At 38.9% G+C, this 16,993-nt stretch overlaps 1 protein-coding gene across 7 annotated transcripts in view; it reads left to right on the top strand.

Annotated features, from left to right (window-relative positions):
* Positions 1 to 16,993, top strand: part of LOC113112024 (myosin phosphatase Rho interacting protein) — a 51,786-nt gene that overhangs the window by 7,404 nt on the left and 27,389 nt on the right. For all 7 annotated transcript variants that reach the window (XM_026277368.1, XM_026277371.1, XM_026277370.1 and 4 more), the window contains exons 2-7: positions 2,193 to 2,270; positions 4,272 to 4,337; positions 14,586 to 14,737; positions 14,815 to 14,899; positions 15,952 to 16,126; positions 16,286 to 16,724. In XM_026277368.1, the coding sequence (XP_026133153.1) occupies positions 2,193 to 2,270; positions 4,272 to 4,337; positions 14,586 to 14,737; positions 14,815 to 14,899; positions 15,952 to 16,126; positions 16,286 to 16,724 (995 nt within the window). The remainder of the gene's footprint in view (positions 1 to 2,192; positions 2,271 to 4,271; positions 4,338 to 14,585; positions 14,738 to 14,814; positions 14,900 to 15,951; positions 16,127 to 16,285; positions 16,725 to 16,993) is intronic.

The raw sequence follows: 16,993 nt of genomic DNA on the forward strand, positions 1-16,993 counted from the left end.
GTTAAATCAATGAAATGAAAGTGACAGAAAACAAGGAGTTGGTGTCCCACACATTTAATAGCTGATAAACGGCAACGGGCTCTTCTCAAACATGAGAGATTAACTCTTTCTTGGTGTCCTCTTAAAGACTGATCACTTAAAGCGTTAGTTCACTCAAAAATGAAAATTTATGTAATTAATAACTCACCCACATTTCATTCCAAACCAGTAAGACCTCCGTTTATCTTCGGAACACAGTTTAAGATATTTTAGATTTAGTCCGAGAGCTCTCAGTCCCTCCATTGAAGCTGTGTGTACGGTCTACTGTCCATGTCCAGAAAGGAAAGAAAAACATCATCAAAGTAGTCCATGTGACATCAGAGGGTCAGTTAGAATATTTTGAAGCATCGAAAATACATTCTTGCTTGGCTTGGTGTTCATCTTCAGTTCTCTCTTCACAGCAGTTCAGTCAGTGTACAGTTTGAGTAAATGAATTACTCCGGGATATTGGTTTGTTTGAACTCAGAGGGAGTGTCAGCCACATTAAAAAAGTTAACAGCTTAGTCATTTGTGGATTAATGCGTATTGGAGACGCGAACCATTTTAAACGATTCAGTTCGATTTGGTGAATTGGTTCAAAAAGATCCGGTTACATCCAGTGATTCGTTCGCAAACCGGATATCACAAACTGCTTTGTTTTGAACTCTCTCACACAGACACGGAAGCAAAGACAATGATGAATGAAGTCATAGTTTTTGCTATTTTTGGACCAAAATGTATTTTTCGATGCTTCAAAAAATTCTAACTGACCCTCTGATGTCACATGGACTACTTTGATGATGTTTTCTTACCTTTCTGGCTTCAATGGATGGACTGAGAGCTCTCGGACTAAATCTAAAATATCTTAAACTGTGTTCCGATGATAAATGGAGGTCTTACTGGTTTGGAACGACATGAGGGTGAGTTGTTAATTTTTGGGTGAATTATCCCTTTAAAGACTGATCGCTTAACTTAAAACACTCACTATGTGGTGATGACAGAGAAGGACTACGTGAGAACCACTATGAAAAGGTTCGCTCCAGTGGCTTGTTATTTTCATGCATACCGCAGTATAATATGATGCATGCAAAAAAAAACAGTTTTGGCCGTTACAAAGTCCCCATCCTCAAACAGACGTACATCATCTGCAGATATAAGGTATTTCATTGCACTTTAACAAGTAATCTGAACGGCCTGTATATGTGCAATATTTTAACGAGCGTTTACTGAGTTTAATGCCACAGTTATGTTAGATGTCTGTCTTGTTTCTGTGGCGGTGCATCGAGCTAGTCATGAGGCACGCGGCCCAGAGTGCTGTATGACTGATGCATACTTTATATTTTACTTTATATTTTACGCGTTCGTTTATGTCCAATATTAGTGTTAAACTGATGGACTTTAAATGAAATCTACTATTGATTTTCAGCACTGAATGATTTTGCAGAACATTAGACTGATCACTTCCGTGCACAGATGCGGCAGATTTTTCACAGGACGCGTGATATGACAGCTGCCTCCAACTATATATGAACTAGCTGTTTTAATTTAAATACAGTATTTTTATATTCAACGTTAGTTTATCAGTATTTTTGAAAGTATATTTTTTTGATTATTGGTGATTCCATAGGCTGGGTTTAAAAGACCAAATAGTTATGCTATGACAAGAACAAAGAGTCTCTCTCTTGCTCCACACATGCATGATAATATCATGTATCGTCAATCTCAAGGGATGACGTTATGAAAAATGACCATATCGCACAACACTACTATGAAGACGTGTCAGGTTCTTCTGTAAGGACAGTAGTGTCATTATTTAGCTTAAGCTAATGGATAATATTACAACATCAGTCTTTCCTGGTCCTTTTTTTGTATTCATGCATGGGTAAAAAAATATTCAAGTCATGAATTTAAGGTCGTTGCATTCAGTGAGAATGTGTGACGCTGCTTAATAACACTGCGTTTTTAACCTTTGAGGCAAACATCTGCTTTAAAGTGAAGCTATATTAACTTGCCTAGTCCTGCTTAGCTGTGTCTAAACTTGCATCTGTAGCTAACACTTTAAAAGTGGTTATGTTAGTCCTTCAAAATCATCCAAATCAAACCACAAATAGTTTCTTTGACTCAAACATGTAGTTGGTACCTTGATTTAATTATACATGTTGATTTTGTTGCAGGCCAAGCCGATCTATGGCGGATGGCTGTGTTTGGCTCCAGAGGGGACGGACTTCGACAATCCCATGCAGAGATCCCGGGTAAGAGGGCATGACGTTATTTGTGTGAAAGTTTGGCGTCTGTTTGCATTCGTGTCTTGGCACTGTACACAAATAAAGCTTGTCTAGTGTGTAATCAGGGGTGTGGGATACTGCATTTGCTCCTGTTGATTAATCACTCAAAACTTTGTATTAGAGCTGTCAAGTTAGAGCTTTAATTTGATGTGATGAATTGGTAACGCTTAAGTATAACTATACACTTATAAAGTACTAACAAATAATGAACACGCTGTTAGTTTATAGCAGTGTTAATTTTCACAGACATTTTTCTAGTTTTAGTTTTTATCTTGAGACGATAAGGCTTAATAGTCTTAGTCACATTTTAGTCATTTGAGTTTTTAATGGTTTTAGTCAATGAAAAGTTATTGCATTTTTGTAAACTTTAAGTCATTACTTTTAGTCAAATTGCAGTTACCGACATTTGCTTTGGTAGCTATTTTATATGTAGTTCTCAAACAAAAATAGCCTTATTCTTCTCTCTTTAGACCAAATCAATTAAGCTTATGAGAAATTTGAATCAAGCACTGAATAAAAACTTAATAAATGATGACAGTTTTTATCTTTGGGTAAATCATCCCTTTAAACAGTAGGGAAAAGCAAGTAACTTTATAAAATTATAGTTGTTCATATATAATATAGATAATATATATAATTTAAATTTTTTGAAAAAGAAGCACCATAAGACAAATGAAAGACAAATTTTTATATTTTTATTTTATTTTTTAGATACAGTAGGTTTACTTGCCGTACATTTAACACATTTTGTTGGATAACATTAATGACACGGATAGGTATTTAATTAATGCTGTCCCTTTAAGACGGAAGGCATCCTTGTAACACTGACACACGTTCAGTTTTCACCCATCTGTTTACATTCACTTAATCCATAACCGAATGTATTTACGTGAGATACTCTACACACGGTAGACATTTGGACTGCTGTGTGTGTATTTGAGCACTAAGAACTGATTGTGCGCTGTATATGAGATCTGAGGAAGTGGAGCGTGCCTTTCCCACCTTCACTAACTTCAAGTTAATCAACAACGAGTTGTGACTCCCGGGGAAAAACAGGACGTCTGCTCACCTGATCCCTACCCATTCAGATGCTAAGGCCATTGTTTCAGATCACTAGTTCACATTTTGGTAGCCTGTCAACCCACTGAGACTAGATATGTGAACGACTCTTATCCGATTGCAATCCAATGACAGGACGCACATTTTGAAGGACAAGACAGTAGACTATAGGATGTATTTTGAATTTCCGGTAGTCCTCAAATAATATTATAGTCCTGTCTCGTCTTATTAACGAAGACGCGGCATAAACGTCACGTCTTGGTCATAGAAAAAATGTTTATTCATATTTTTCGTCCTTGTCTTCATTGAGGAAATTAAGTTTATATATTGTTATCCCTAAATTTGTTAAAGGATTATTTCACCCCAAAATAAAATTAGCCTGTTTTATACTCGCCCTTTAGGCATCCCATTTTTACCCCCCAGGGCCGTGTGAGATATGTTTTATTATGGATGCGCTTGCTTTATTTGATGTGTTTTGGACGGTTGAACATTACTACAATGATAGAGCGTAGAAGTGCCAGGCCAATTTTTTATTTAACTCCAATTGGATTTGTTAAACGAATACTTTTTTGTATTATTTGTAAATACTTTTTAAATGTATAGTTATACTTAAATGTGACCAATTCAAAATCATTTAAGTTTAATGGCTTATCTGAAAAATCGAGAGCAGAAAATGGATGGAGATGATTGAAAAAGATAAAATGATCGGTCCAGAAGTTAGTTAAAGACATCTTGATTAAAAATAAAAAAACTGAAATGCATGCACGTGTGAATTGTTTACAATACGATCAATAACATGCATTTAGAAATTGGATTTAATTTTCATTTAATTGAAATGTAAATGGAAATTAACCTATAGACAGAGTATGCATTTATGAATAACATTACTAATCTTTCCTTTCAATACAGAAATGGCAGCGGCGATTCTTTGTTCTCTATGAACACGGCTGCTTGCGCTTCGCTCTGGATGAATCGGTAAGCTGTCTGTTCTTTACATCTCACACAATTGCACATCAGTGATCAAATGCATAGCTGAGAGATTACATTTGTTCTCTTCAGAGCTGCCCTAACCAAACCTTAGTGGAATCCTCTCCAATAAAAAAAAACAACATAACCATTCCTGAACTAATATAATCCAAGAAAAGTTTGTTGCTCCATCAGCAGCTCAGAGATGAGAAATGCTGAGGGAGTCCATGGGATGTGAACCAGCAGAACACGGTCCTGTGTTTAATGAGAGTCCGCCTCAGCCTGTTTGTTTCACAGGAATGTGACATGGGTGACCAAATTAGCTGCCTGATCTGCCCGGAGATTACAGCGTTTGTGTGTAAACAGTGAGGCCCACACACAGGCTCAGTGCTAGTGCAGATTCCCACCGGACCCTCGACTCCCGACGCTTAGGTTGCTTACTACAGCAATGCCCATTATCGCCATGCAATTCATCATTCTGCATTGCAACACGAGGCAGAAGGTTGGAGTCGCATCATTGTGTGAGATGGCTGAGGGAGGCCATTGTTTTTATTTCCAGTGAGTGGTGAGGACAGTCCAAACTAGTTCAGGGTACTACAGAGTTTCCTGCTATTGTTTTGCTTTGAAAATGCTGTCAGCTCTGTCGTCTTTATAGTCTTTTCATCTGTGCTGGGAGTTTCAGGAAATATTGTTAAATTAGGTCAAGAAAAAAAGACTCTTCAGAGTATGGATATAAGCCAGAATGCTTTGGCAACCGTTTTTTTTTATTTTTTATATATATATATATATATAAATATGCTTAGGGTTAATTAGTAGGACTCTAACTTTGTTTAGCATGTTATGGTATTGAAATGCTGTGTCTTTAGTAAAGGTGGTTGCATTACAACAATTGAACTGATATTTGAGCGCATGACACACTAGCTCACTTCTAAGAGGCTAAATGGATTTTCGTGAATGTCTTAATTGATTTTTCTCTTCTCTCCTGGGAATCTTCTCATACCACAGATCCTGTTTTACTTCTTTATAGTAAGAGATACTGTTTCCGTAGTGAACATTCCTTTCACCCTGGTTCATTGGTGAAACGGGCACCTACATTTTTTCAATAAGGAACCCGTACATACATTTCACTTCAGTTTCCAGCCGAATTAACACTAGTGGCCTATTCACACAGATTATGATCACAGTGGCGGATTATCAATTAAATAAAGACTTATTTTAATAATTTTTCTTGCACAATACTATGTTAGGAGCTCTAAACACTTTTTTCCATAGTGCATTTGCAAACATTCATTTTGATGTTTGCGTCACATAACCAACTCCATATGTTTGTCTTTTCTGAGGAAGTAAACTTGCTCGGTAGCTCACCCGGTGCAGCTCTGCACTTGTGATGTGAAGTGCTCTGTATGAGTTTGTCAAACACAAGTCGCGATTAAAAGAACTTAGACTTAGAAGCAAGTTAAAGTCACATGACTGCTTGAGCAAATGTGTTTTTAACTCATTTGCACTATAAGTATTGGCTTGGGGGTCGGATTATGCTATTTTCAAAATTCGAGAGCATTAACCTTTCAGCATATTTCATTTTTGAGAACCGAACACACTTTTAGTGTTGAGAAACATTTAAGCAGCAGTGTAATTTTATTTTAAAGAAAAGTCATGATAGGAATGTTTTTCCATTTGAAACTACATTGGTTCTTTTATGGCTAGTTTTTAGTTATATAATGGTTTGCTATGTATAGTGTGAACTTGAGTTGAGCTTAAGGAAAGCTCAAGTGTGCTCATTGCACTCCAGACTCTGTTGTAATCATATCCCAGTATGGTTGTAGTTGTTTTAAAACACATGAACTCTCTAAACCCATAACTTGTCAGTTGCATAAAGAGAGTCAGCCGGTAAGTAGCCATTCATCTAGCTTCACTAGTGACTCGTATAAACATGATGTGCGTTCAGCTGCGGTCTTGAAGCAAAGTATTTTAATTGTCAGACTGAGATGTTCTTAAAGTGGAGTCTGCGCTCAGGATTGCGTTTCCCCCCAATATGCCCTTATTAGGAGAAACTGCTGAGGACTGTGGGTGACGGTGCTAAACTCTGAGAACGTTAACCCCCTGAAACCACATCGAAATGTTAAATATGCTTTGAGATTCTCATTCTGCTGAGAGCTTTGCCACAACACCTAGAGAAAACCAACTTGACAGAATAAAGCAGAGTTTGTTTCAGACGCAGGTTTATTGTACACGGTACATCAAGCGACCCCACATTTGGCTTGGTTTTTCAGTCCTCTGATCATCTGAGATCCACTGGAGTTCACCGATTGCTTTAGACAGAAGGGGCTGCCGTTTGCCAGGTGTTGAATATGAAATGCGTCTGTTTTACAGCCCTCGGGTGTTTCTGAGCCGGAAGATTCACATAGGTGTGTTTTAACAGAGCGCATGGCACGTCTGGGCACATATGTGCTGTAAAATAAGAAGAGTTACATGAAAATGGAGCAACTTTAGGATTGTGCCACTTACGTTCGCAATAAAACAGTTGTTGTGACCCAAAACATTGCTATCACTCTTAAAAACTTGTCATTCTGGCTGTTTTTGTTGTAATCTGCCCTTATCAACATATGGGAAACTGTTGAGCTTTGCATCATGGCCTGTTAGTATTTTCTTGTAAATCGTTTTCCAATAGTTTTTGTTTTATACAACTTTGAAACATCATTTAGTTTAGTTCATATGGCTCATGGGCTGTATTTAAAGTATCCGAAAGTGAAGTGAAATCTAAAATATAGCTGCAAGCAGCGATGTCGGGCTCAAGCCATCAGTGCAACGCCATCCCGGTGGCATCGGGAAAACTGTGCCCAGCGGGCATAAGCATTTACAGTAACCCTCTGACAATCAAGTTTTAAGGAATGCGGCAGTTAAAGGGTTAATCCGACCAATCTAGACTTTGAAATCACATACACAGAACAATATATATAACTTTAGTAACACATTATTTTTATATTTATAAAAAAATGTATAAGGTGTGCATTATAGCTGACACCTATATGAACACATTACAATTGTTTTGTGACTGCAAGTCTTTCTTCTCAAATGCTATTGAGCTTCAAATTTGCATTTGAGCCCATGTGAAAAAGTAGCAAATTTACATATGACTTACAGTTTGTTGTAATAAATATCAAACATTCAAATTAATTGTGCATTATAGCTGTCACCTAGATGAACAATTACAGTTGTTTTTGTAAGTAATTCTCTTCAAATGCTACTGACGTTAGAAAAGTGTATAACAATATCACATGTAACTTTAGAGACCGTCCCTAAATTTGAGACTCTTGAATGTCCAATGTCAAGACAGCTTTATGCCTTTTTTTTTTTTTTCTTTAGTTTTCTTTTCTCTGTGTCGGATTGCTGATGTCCTATACCCAGGCATAGATGTCCATCCATCAATTACGAACGGATGGGAGAATGGCGCATGTTTTTTTTTTTTTTTTTTTTTTTTTTTTTTTGAGCAACTGGGATGGTGCCCCCTCTGGGAGTTGGTGCCCTACGAAGACTGCATACTCTGCATATAGGGAGTGGTGGTACTATCTGGAAGATATATTCCTCAAACCATCGTACAAGAGGAGGTGATGCTAATCCTTGAAGAATCGCTCAAAAGCTATTTAAGTGTACAGTTTCCTTTTATTGCATCTTTAAATAAATATTTCTGAATTCTGAATCAAACTGGGTTGGGTTTATTTATTTATTTTATGAGACAACTGAGACTTTAATCTCCTTTGTAATATATGTGCTTTTAATTAAACCAAGAACAATTTATTTATAGATGTATTACTGCTTAATAATGACTATTATTAAGGGAAAAGGCTTTATAATCATGAAATATTTACTAATGCTTAGCTAATGAGTGCAGTTATTATAAAGTGTTACCAATGCATTTACTAATGTTAACAAATTAGACATTATTTTACAGTGTTACCAAATCCTTAAATAATTTATTAGTGTTTTGTAATGATTTTAATTACCTATAAGCATTTGTGAAATAATTTTGCTTGCATTGCAGCTTTATCTGTCAGTTGAAGAGTTTTACTGTTACATCCATGAGATTAATACATGTCATGTCACAGAATGTCATAGGTCAGTATCAAATGAGTTTGAAATTATTATTTGCAGCACAAATAAGGATTATTAGGATGTTTTTAAATCCCTAAAACTGTCAGAAAAGGATAAGGCCTAAGAGATTTCTTAACCTGTAATGAAAGGAAAAAAAACGCCACCATTAGCAACAACAAAAACAATAACAATTTAAAATACAGATTTTTTTTCCTGATTATTAAAGGGATGATTAGGTCTCTCTCTCTCTCTCTCTCTCTCTCTCTCTCTCTGCCAGACAGCCCCTCCCTACAATCCACACACACTGTCAATCACCAAAAATTCACAGTCACCAACCCCCACCCACCACCAGGATGGTCCTGTCCTTACCTTCCGGGGGGGGGTCTGCTGCGCCCCTGCCTTCGTCTTCAGGCAGGAAATGCAGATTCGCTACCCTCGGATTACGAACCATGGACGGGGCCTTCCGCCAAAGAAATTTATATTTGTGCTCGCTGAGCTGTCAATAAATGTATGCTTCGTACATTCCTCTATCTCCCGAGTCTTTCTGGTAGAAATATAATGATATGCGTTCAACAAGGTAGCCCAATAACCCAAACGACATAACAGGCAACGCCCCTGACACTCCCGAAGAAGAAAAAAACACCAACTTATATGTTTATGTTGGGCGACTCAGTCAGGCGCTCGCTCACTCAGTACGCGCTGAAGGCTCGTTGCAAAACGGCCAATGCGTTTAACAGACCAGAAAAAAGAAGATCCTCCAGTAACCAACAGGTCTGGTGTTTGGGTGCACTTTGGATTCCCTTTAAGCTATAATGGTGATGGCAAGAGAGTGGTGGATAAAAAAACAACGGTATGTCGCATCTGCAACATGACAGGGTACACCAGCGGGAATACAAAAAAAAAAAAAAAAAAAAAAAACACCAGCGGGAATACTTGAAACATGTCAACTCATTTACGCTGACATCACCTTATTGTGTCAGTATCTGGGAAAAGACGAAAAAAAAGGAGAAACAAGCACGCAACAAACTATCCCTCCAGCATTTAGACACCGGTATTATAGCTTACAGGGAATCCAAAGTGCACCCACACCAGACCTGTTGGTTATTTTAGGATCTTATATTTCTGGTCTGTTAAATGCATTAGACATTTTGCAACGAGCCTTCAGCGCGTGCTGAGTGAGCGAGCGCCTTAGAGGCCGTTCACATATCGCGCCTAAAAACGCATGGAAAACGCTAAGCGCATCTTTCTCCTCCTTTCCAAAGCGCTCGGGCAGAAGCGCTCATGAGGCGTCTGTCTTTGCTAAGCAACAATGACGTGCTCTCTCCATGAGACGCGGAAATTTCAGCGAATGATAAATGGATTTGCAGCTCTAAAAATCGCTTGCAGTAGCTCTGCTACTAAATTTATTTCAAAATTGCAATCCATATACAACTGTGAACAGCTGTTCCTTCATCTTGGCTGAGTTTTCAACGTTGTTACGGGAAAGGATGAAGCTGATTGGTTAGTTCTTGTCACATGACCCGCGGTGCGCTTGCGGCATTCTGAAAAGTTGAGATGTTTTTACATTTTGCTGTATCTAAAACGTACCGAACCGAACCGAACCGTGACATCAGTGTATCGTATCGAACTGAACCGTGAATTTTGTGAACCGTTACACCCCTAATATATATATATATATATATAAAAATTCAAGTGTACAGTTTTCTTTTATTGCATCTTGAAATAAATATTTATGAGTTCTGTGTTTGTTTATTTTATTTATTTTATTTTTTATTTTACATTTTTTTAGGAAGATTACAGCCTTTAATCTCCTCAAAATAAATGTGCATATAAACCATGAACAATTTAATTATAGCTGTATTTATAAAATGCTTACTAAAATATTAATTTTGGGAGAAGGCTATATAAAGCATGAACTGACTATTTACTAATGCTTAGCTAAGAATTGCAGCTATTATGAAGTGTTACCAATGCATTTACTAATGTTAACAATTGAGACATTATTTTAAAGTGTTACCAAATCCTTAAATAATTTAAAAGTGTTTTGTTATGATTTCATTAACCTATAAGCATTTGTGAAATAGTTCTGCTTGCATTACAGCTTAGTCTTCATCTGTGAGCTGAACAGTTTTACTGTTACATCCTTGAGATTATGTAAATTCAAATAAATGTCATGTCACAGGGTGTCAGAGGTCAGTATCAAATGAGTCTGAAATTATTATTTGCAGCACAAATAAGGTTTTTTAGGATTTTTTTTAATCCCTGAAACTGTCAGAAAAGGATAAGGCCTAAGATATTTCTTAAGCTGTAATCAAAACAGCACAATTAACAACAACAACAAAAAAAATAACAATTTAAAAAACAGTTTTTTTTTCTGGTGATTAAAGAGATGTTTAAGTCTCTCTCTCTCTCTCTCTCTCTCTCTCTGTCTGTCTGTCTGCCACTCAGCTCACACCCCTCCCCCACTCACACTCACACACACACACAGTCAGCACTCATACATTCCTCAAACAGAGTGACAGAGTGAGATCAGATGTCTGACAGTTTTTTAATTTTCTTTTAATCATACAGTGCTGTAAAGTCATGAAACTATGCATATTTCCTCAGAATCACTGGTTTTCTAAATGAAAAATGTTTTTTAAAGGTTTGGAAGCTGCAATTTAAAAATAGAAGACGATTAATGTTTCACTTTTTACTGTCATTTCAAAAAATCACCACGACAAAACCGTTCAAGCTAACCAAAATCTGTTCGCAATTTAAGTTCCTCGATGTTTTTTCTTCATGTAGACAAAGTTTTGTGTGTATAGTGTACTTCCCCTGTGAGGAGTATTCATTAATTTTACAACTGTAAAATCTCAAAAATACACATTCAAATCAAAATAGCCGACTTCCTGTTGATCGTAGCTTATGACTGTGAATTAGAAAGTTGTCCGTCTTGATAAGAACAATTTATGTACCAAGTTTGGTGTCTGTAGCTAAAACTAACCCCCCCACTTTTGACAAAAGGTGGCGCTATAGAGTGCCTCTTCCACGCCCTTTTCAAAGCTTTTGCCATGGTTTAGCTATCTTTAATACTGATATCTGTTTCGAGTTTCATGTAAATCTGAGCTTGTTGTCTGCCTAAAAATCACCAGAACAGAACATTCAAGTTTGACACGTTGCCATGGCAACACTATATTAGATATCAATATCCCCACAACAGATTTTCTTCGGCCGTGTTTTGTCATTATTCTGATGAAGTTTGAAGCAAATCAAGTAAAAATAAGATGCTGAATTCAAAGCGTTTTGAAAATGATTGACTTCCTGCTGCCAGTTGGTGGCGCTATAACTTTGACTCCTAATAGTCACATATATACGATCGGTATCATACAACGAACAAACAAATTAAGTTTGATCAAATTCAGGAAATGTATGTGGATGTTATTAGACATTTCCTGTTTCTCATTTCTCGCCATAATTTCAACGCCTCGCCACGGGCAAACCGTTCGAGATATCAAAAATCTCTTCGCAATTTAGCATCCCCAATGTCTTGAGATCGTGTTCACCGAGTTTTGTGGTGAACGGGTGGAGTTCCTCAGAGGAGTATATCAAATTCCAGAGCATGTGTTTTTCATAAAACCCTAAATAGCCAACTTCCTGTTGGGCGGAGCTTATGACATGCAGTGTGAAAGTTGTTTGGTTTGATGAGTTATATATATGTACCAAGTTTCATATGTATACGTGCAAGTATGCATGATATATGGCCCTCAGTACTACAGGGGGCGCTGTAGAGCCCCTGTGCCACGCCCGTGTATCAGACTCTGCCCGGCCCTAATGGCCGCAGGTTCCAAGGTGTGTGCCAATTTTCAAGAGTTTTTGAGTATGTTAAGGACCCCAAAAGCCCCCGAAACCTTGGAAAAAAATTAGAAGAATAAAGAAAAAAAAAAAAAAAAATAATAATCCTAAGGAAAACAATAGGGCTCTCGCCCTCCAGGCTTGAGCCCTAAATAATGGTTTACCCAACAATGAAAGTTTTTTTGATCCAAATCTGCATGCATCCATTTGGTTTTTCTGCATTACGCAGCCCTTTCCATACATCGAAAGGCTCCAGAAACTACCGTTTTTGGCTGGACTGTTGCTTTAAGATGGTGACAGTGGTTATAGAGGACCTCATTCACTGATCTTTGTTTTAACTAGAACATAAAGCCATTAAAAAATCTTTCATTAAACAAGGAATCAGTTTTCATTCTGTATTTGACTGCAGTTTAATTATTTACAATGCAGGATAAACTGGCAAGTGAGCATAACGTTTTGAGTTTTATTACAGTTCTAAAAAAAGCTGAGCATAGCAAAACAATGAAAGGATGCGAGATTTGATGTGTTTTGGAATAAAAACCACATTAGTGTGAAAAGATTGAAAGGCGGTCTTAACAAACAAACTCTTTGTTTCCGATAAGCCATTGATTCACTGCCGTGATGCATGTTTACGAAGTCATTATGATGGATTCATTAACAGTAGCACGCATTAGCGTATGGCCCAGGCCATTGCTGTAATTCAAAGGGCCTGTGACTGTATTTTTATGCGTGGGCCCCTTGTCCCCGCAGGGCAGATGTGTGAGGACCTCAGAGGGACAACATTCCCCCTGATGACAGGCCTGCTTCAAGCTATTTGCTCTTCCTGTTTTTCTTTTCTTTTTTTTCCTGCATTGCCTCATATTTTCCTCTCTTATCTGAAGACGATGACTTAAAGACTCCCCCCCCCCCCCCCCCAACACAAGCGAGTCCAAAGACCTAAATGAACCGCTTTCGAACTTTAGCACACATAGCTCAAATGATTTGTGCGCTTGTGGCTACTGGCATTTTTACAGGAATCTATGCTACAGTTTTGGGTTAGTTCTTGAATGGCCTTCTGGATAAAATAATATGAAATTAGTAAACCGATACGTCTAGGTTTCTATCATGATTTGTGGTGGAACAAAGGGATAAAAATGTCCCGTTTTGTGTTTTCGGGGGCTGCGGACGAAGTGACGTGAACCTCTTTGTTGTTGTGTTCATATTCTGCCGGTTTCTCGTTACCCGGATTTCTTTCCCTCCGCAGAACTCACTCTGTAGTGAAACAGAAACACTGCTGCAGTTTATAACTGTGACGCACTGTAATTGCCATATTTGGCATTCCCTGGAGTTTACTGGCAGCTTTTAATAAAGCTAGATCACTTAAAATGGCCATAAAAGGATTCAGGAAAAGACGGCACCTGTTTTACATCTCGAGTCTGCAGAACGTCTGATAACAGCCCGGGCAGAAGTTGCGAGATGTCAGAGTGTGAATCTCTGGATCTTAACACTGAAGGAATCTCAGTCCAGTGCTTTTAAAGAAACGGTTCACCCCAAAAAATCAAGCCATTAAATGCTTGTTCTCATAGCTCGTTCCAAACCTGTTTGACTTAGTCTTTCTCAAGCTCCATAATAGCAAGAAAGGACCACATGCACAGAATTGTCATACTTTTGTGAAACTGTGATGCATTTTATTTTTCAGGATTTACAGATGAATAGTTAGCTCAAAGAACATTTGACAGAAATCTTAATACCTTTACCGTTGCCTTCAATCAATTTAATGTGTCCTTGATGAATATAAGTATTTAAAACAACCTACTATCCCCAACATTTTGAATGGTTTTGTACTTGTTGATCTGTGTGAAGTACCCGTGTATCATGAGTCCTGAGCCACTGAGGTCACTGAACACTTCTGACAGTGTTCGTATTGTTGATGTGGGACTGTAATGGATCTGCTGTCATTAGACCAGCTGCTGGGGGTCCAGTGCAGCTTTAATGCATGACGTGACCGGCCTCTCAAAGCAGGAATAAATAAAGGCATGTTTCCATTGACATGTTTGGTACGGGATGATGGTGGCAGGCTTGGAGCATCAGCACTACTACAGTAATGATCAAGGCTGGTCCCAGCACTGATTTAATGATATGAGAAATATATCAGTGGCATACATGTTTACTCAGAAACTGTTGCTCGAGAGCAAGCTACTTCAGCAGCAAGTGAGGTTAAATCACAAAAGATCATAATATATATTTTACTCATTCCTAGATATGTGAAGTATCCACATCTGAGCCGTTACTGTCTCTGTCTGACCAAAATTAATCTGAACGCACTGTTAACTTGTCATGTATTGTCCCATACAGCCAAGTACTCTACCGCAAGGGACGGTCAATATGAACCTGTGCACTGATGTGATCGACGCCGAGGCCAGGACCGGTCAGAAGAACGCTCTGTGCATCATCACGCCGGAGCAGGAGTACTACATACGAGGAGACAACAAGGAGATCATCAATGGGTATGTGACGTGTTCAGGAGTCAGTCTCCTCACCGATGGGACAGGAGATGAGCTTGACCTCTTCTGTCTTTCTCCAGGTGGAGTGAACAGCTAGTGGTTTATCCAAGAACCAACAAGCAAAATCAAAAGAAGAAACGCAAAGTGGAACCAGCAACCTCACAGGTACCTTATGATTGAAACCTGCGTTTTATTTGTACCAAATTCAAACAGATTTTTTATTTTCCTGAAGTTTCTGGATTGTGGTTTTATTGGATTTTAATAATCAAAACTGATGTCTAATTAGTAGAATACAATTTTTTTTATTATTTAATACAATATTATCAAAAACTATGTAAATCAAATGAATGCATAAACAATTTCTTTAATCTGAAACAATTAAATCAATTCCTTTTCGGTTTAGCAAAGAAAGTGATGCACAACAGTTTAACTGTAAAAATGGGACCCATTATGCCCCTTATTACAAGATGTAAATTAAGTCTCTGACGTGCCCAGAGTTTGTATGTGAAGTTTTAGCTCAAAATACCCAACATATAATTTTTTATAGCTTGTTTAATTACAACTGTTAGTGTATGAGCCAAAACGCTTTTTTTTTTTCCTTTGACCCTTTAAATGGAAATGAGCTGGTGTTCCCGACCTCCTTTTCAGAAGAGGGCGGAGCTTCAGAGTCCTGCGCACTGGCAACAACAAACAATCTCGTGCACTGAAACTGTCAGAAACTCACGTTGCTTTCATATGCTTTTTATAACTACCACTTTGCGTAAATCCAGCATTGAAATGATCCTCGTTTGTGAGGTAGTCCGGTGTAAAATGATTGGCATGACTCTGTTTTTCCAGAATATTTCCTTCGACAATGAAACTTAATCACAGTGTCCGTAGCGGCTCAGAAAGAGGGGGTCGGCGGAGCTACGATGTTCATTGGTGAATCCAAAAACGCAACTCTTGTAATGCCTCTCTGGAATCGCTTGTTCTGAGAGACTGTTTATGATTTATTGGGACTCTAAAAAAAAAAAAAAAAAGAGTGGGTGGATTTTTACCATTACAGGCTGGTTGTTTTCACACACAGCAGTCACACAACTGTGTTAAAAAGTGATTCCGTGACATTCAGCGTCATACAATAAATTCAGTTTTATGACTGAATTCTATGAGTCAGTCCAGGTTTTTATTGAGACAAACAGCGAGTAATGAAACCATGGGAGTTTTGTGCTTGATTTCAGGAACCAGGCCCGGCAAAGGTAGCGGTGACCGGCTCAGGCATCCCAGAAGCAGAGAAGACTCCAGACTCCAGTTCTATCATATGGCAGGAGGAGCTGCAAAGCAGAGAGGCGGATGTGTCCCAGACGTGGTCCACCAGCGAGATGCAGCCTCTCGGCTCACCGCTGCCCTCCGCAGGTGTGGCAGACATTCGACAGTTGATTTAACACTTTATTTTGATGTGATTTTGATTTCTCAGCCCAAATCAATTTGAGTTTAATTAGTAAGCACATCATCTAAGTAATTAAATGAATTCAAATGTCAAAATAAGTCACTCTTCTCCATTGCACTCTATAGGTGAGTGGTCGATGGTGAGCCGGAGCTCGGATCAGAGCTCAGTGAACGGTGACGAGGTGGACCGAAGCGGGCTCTCCTTCCACTCGGCTGCTTCCCAGCACTCTCATGACCCCCTGTCGCCCACGGGCAGCTCGTCCAGCCGGCACAGTGCAGAGATGGGGGGCGTCCCGCGCTGCCTGTCTCCGGCTCCTAGCGACCCCTTCCCATCAGGCAGCAGCCTGCTGTCCAACGGTTCCCACATCAGCGGCTCCATGAGTTCTCTAGACTCGGATGCCAGCGGCAGCACCGTCACTAGCACCGACAGCCACCCGGCTGAACCTTTCGGACGTGCGCACCGCGCTCTGTCCCGCCGTGCAGAAGCCGAGACCCGCAAACCGGAGAAACGGAGTCGCCTGCGCAGTCCGGAAAGACAAGAGTCAGTGTTCAGCCCAGAGAGAAGGTGAGCGCAGGCCGTTCCCTCACAAACTTGCTCTCTGCGTCTCCTTTTAAGGCATGCTGATTACACTCGGCGTATAACAGGCAGAAAACCACATGTGCCTTATTAGGTCAAACTGTTTAGCAACATGCTTTTGTCATGGAATAATGGAGGTCATTAGATCGGCGCCCTGCTGTAAACAGTCAGTAAACATCACTGCTTTCCCAGTTCTGTCTTATTTTTGATTACATTTTGTTATAATGTCCAAAGGAATTACATAACCCAGATTCTGT

Source organism: Carassius auratus, chromosome 12 (assembly GCF_003368295.1).
Source record: "Carassius auratus strain Wakin chromosome 12, ASM336829v1, whole genome shotgun sequence".
NCBI classification, from domain to species: domain Eukaryota; kingdom Metazoa; phylum Chordata; class Actinopteri; order Cypriniformes; family Cyprinidae; genus Carassius; species Carassius auratus.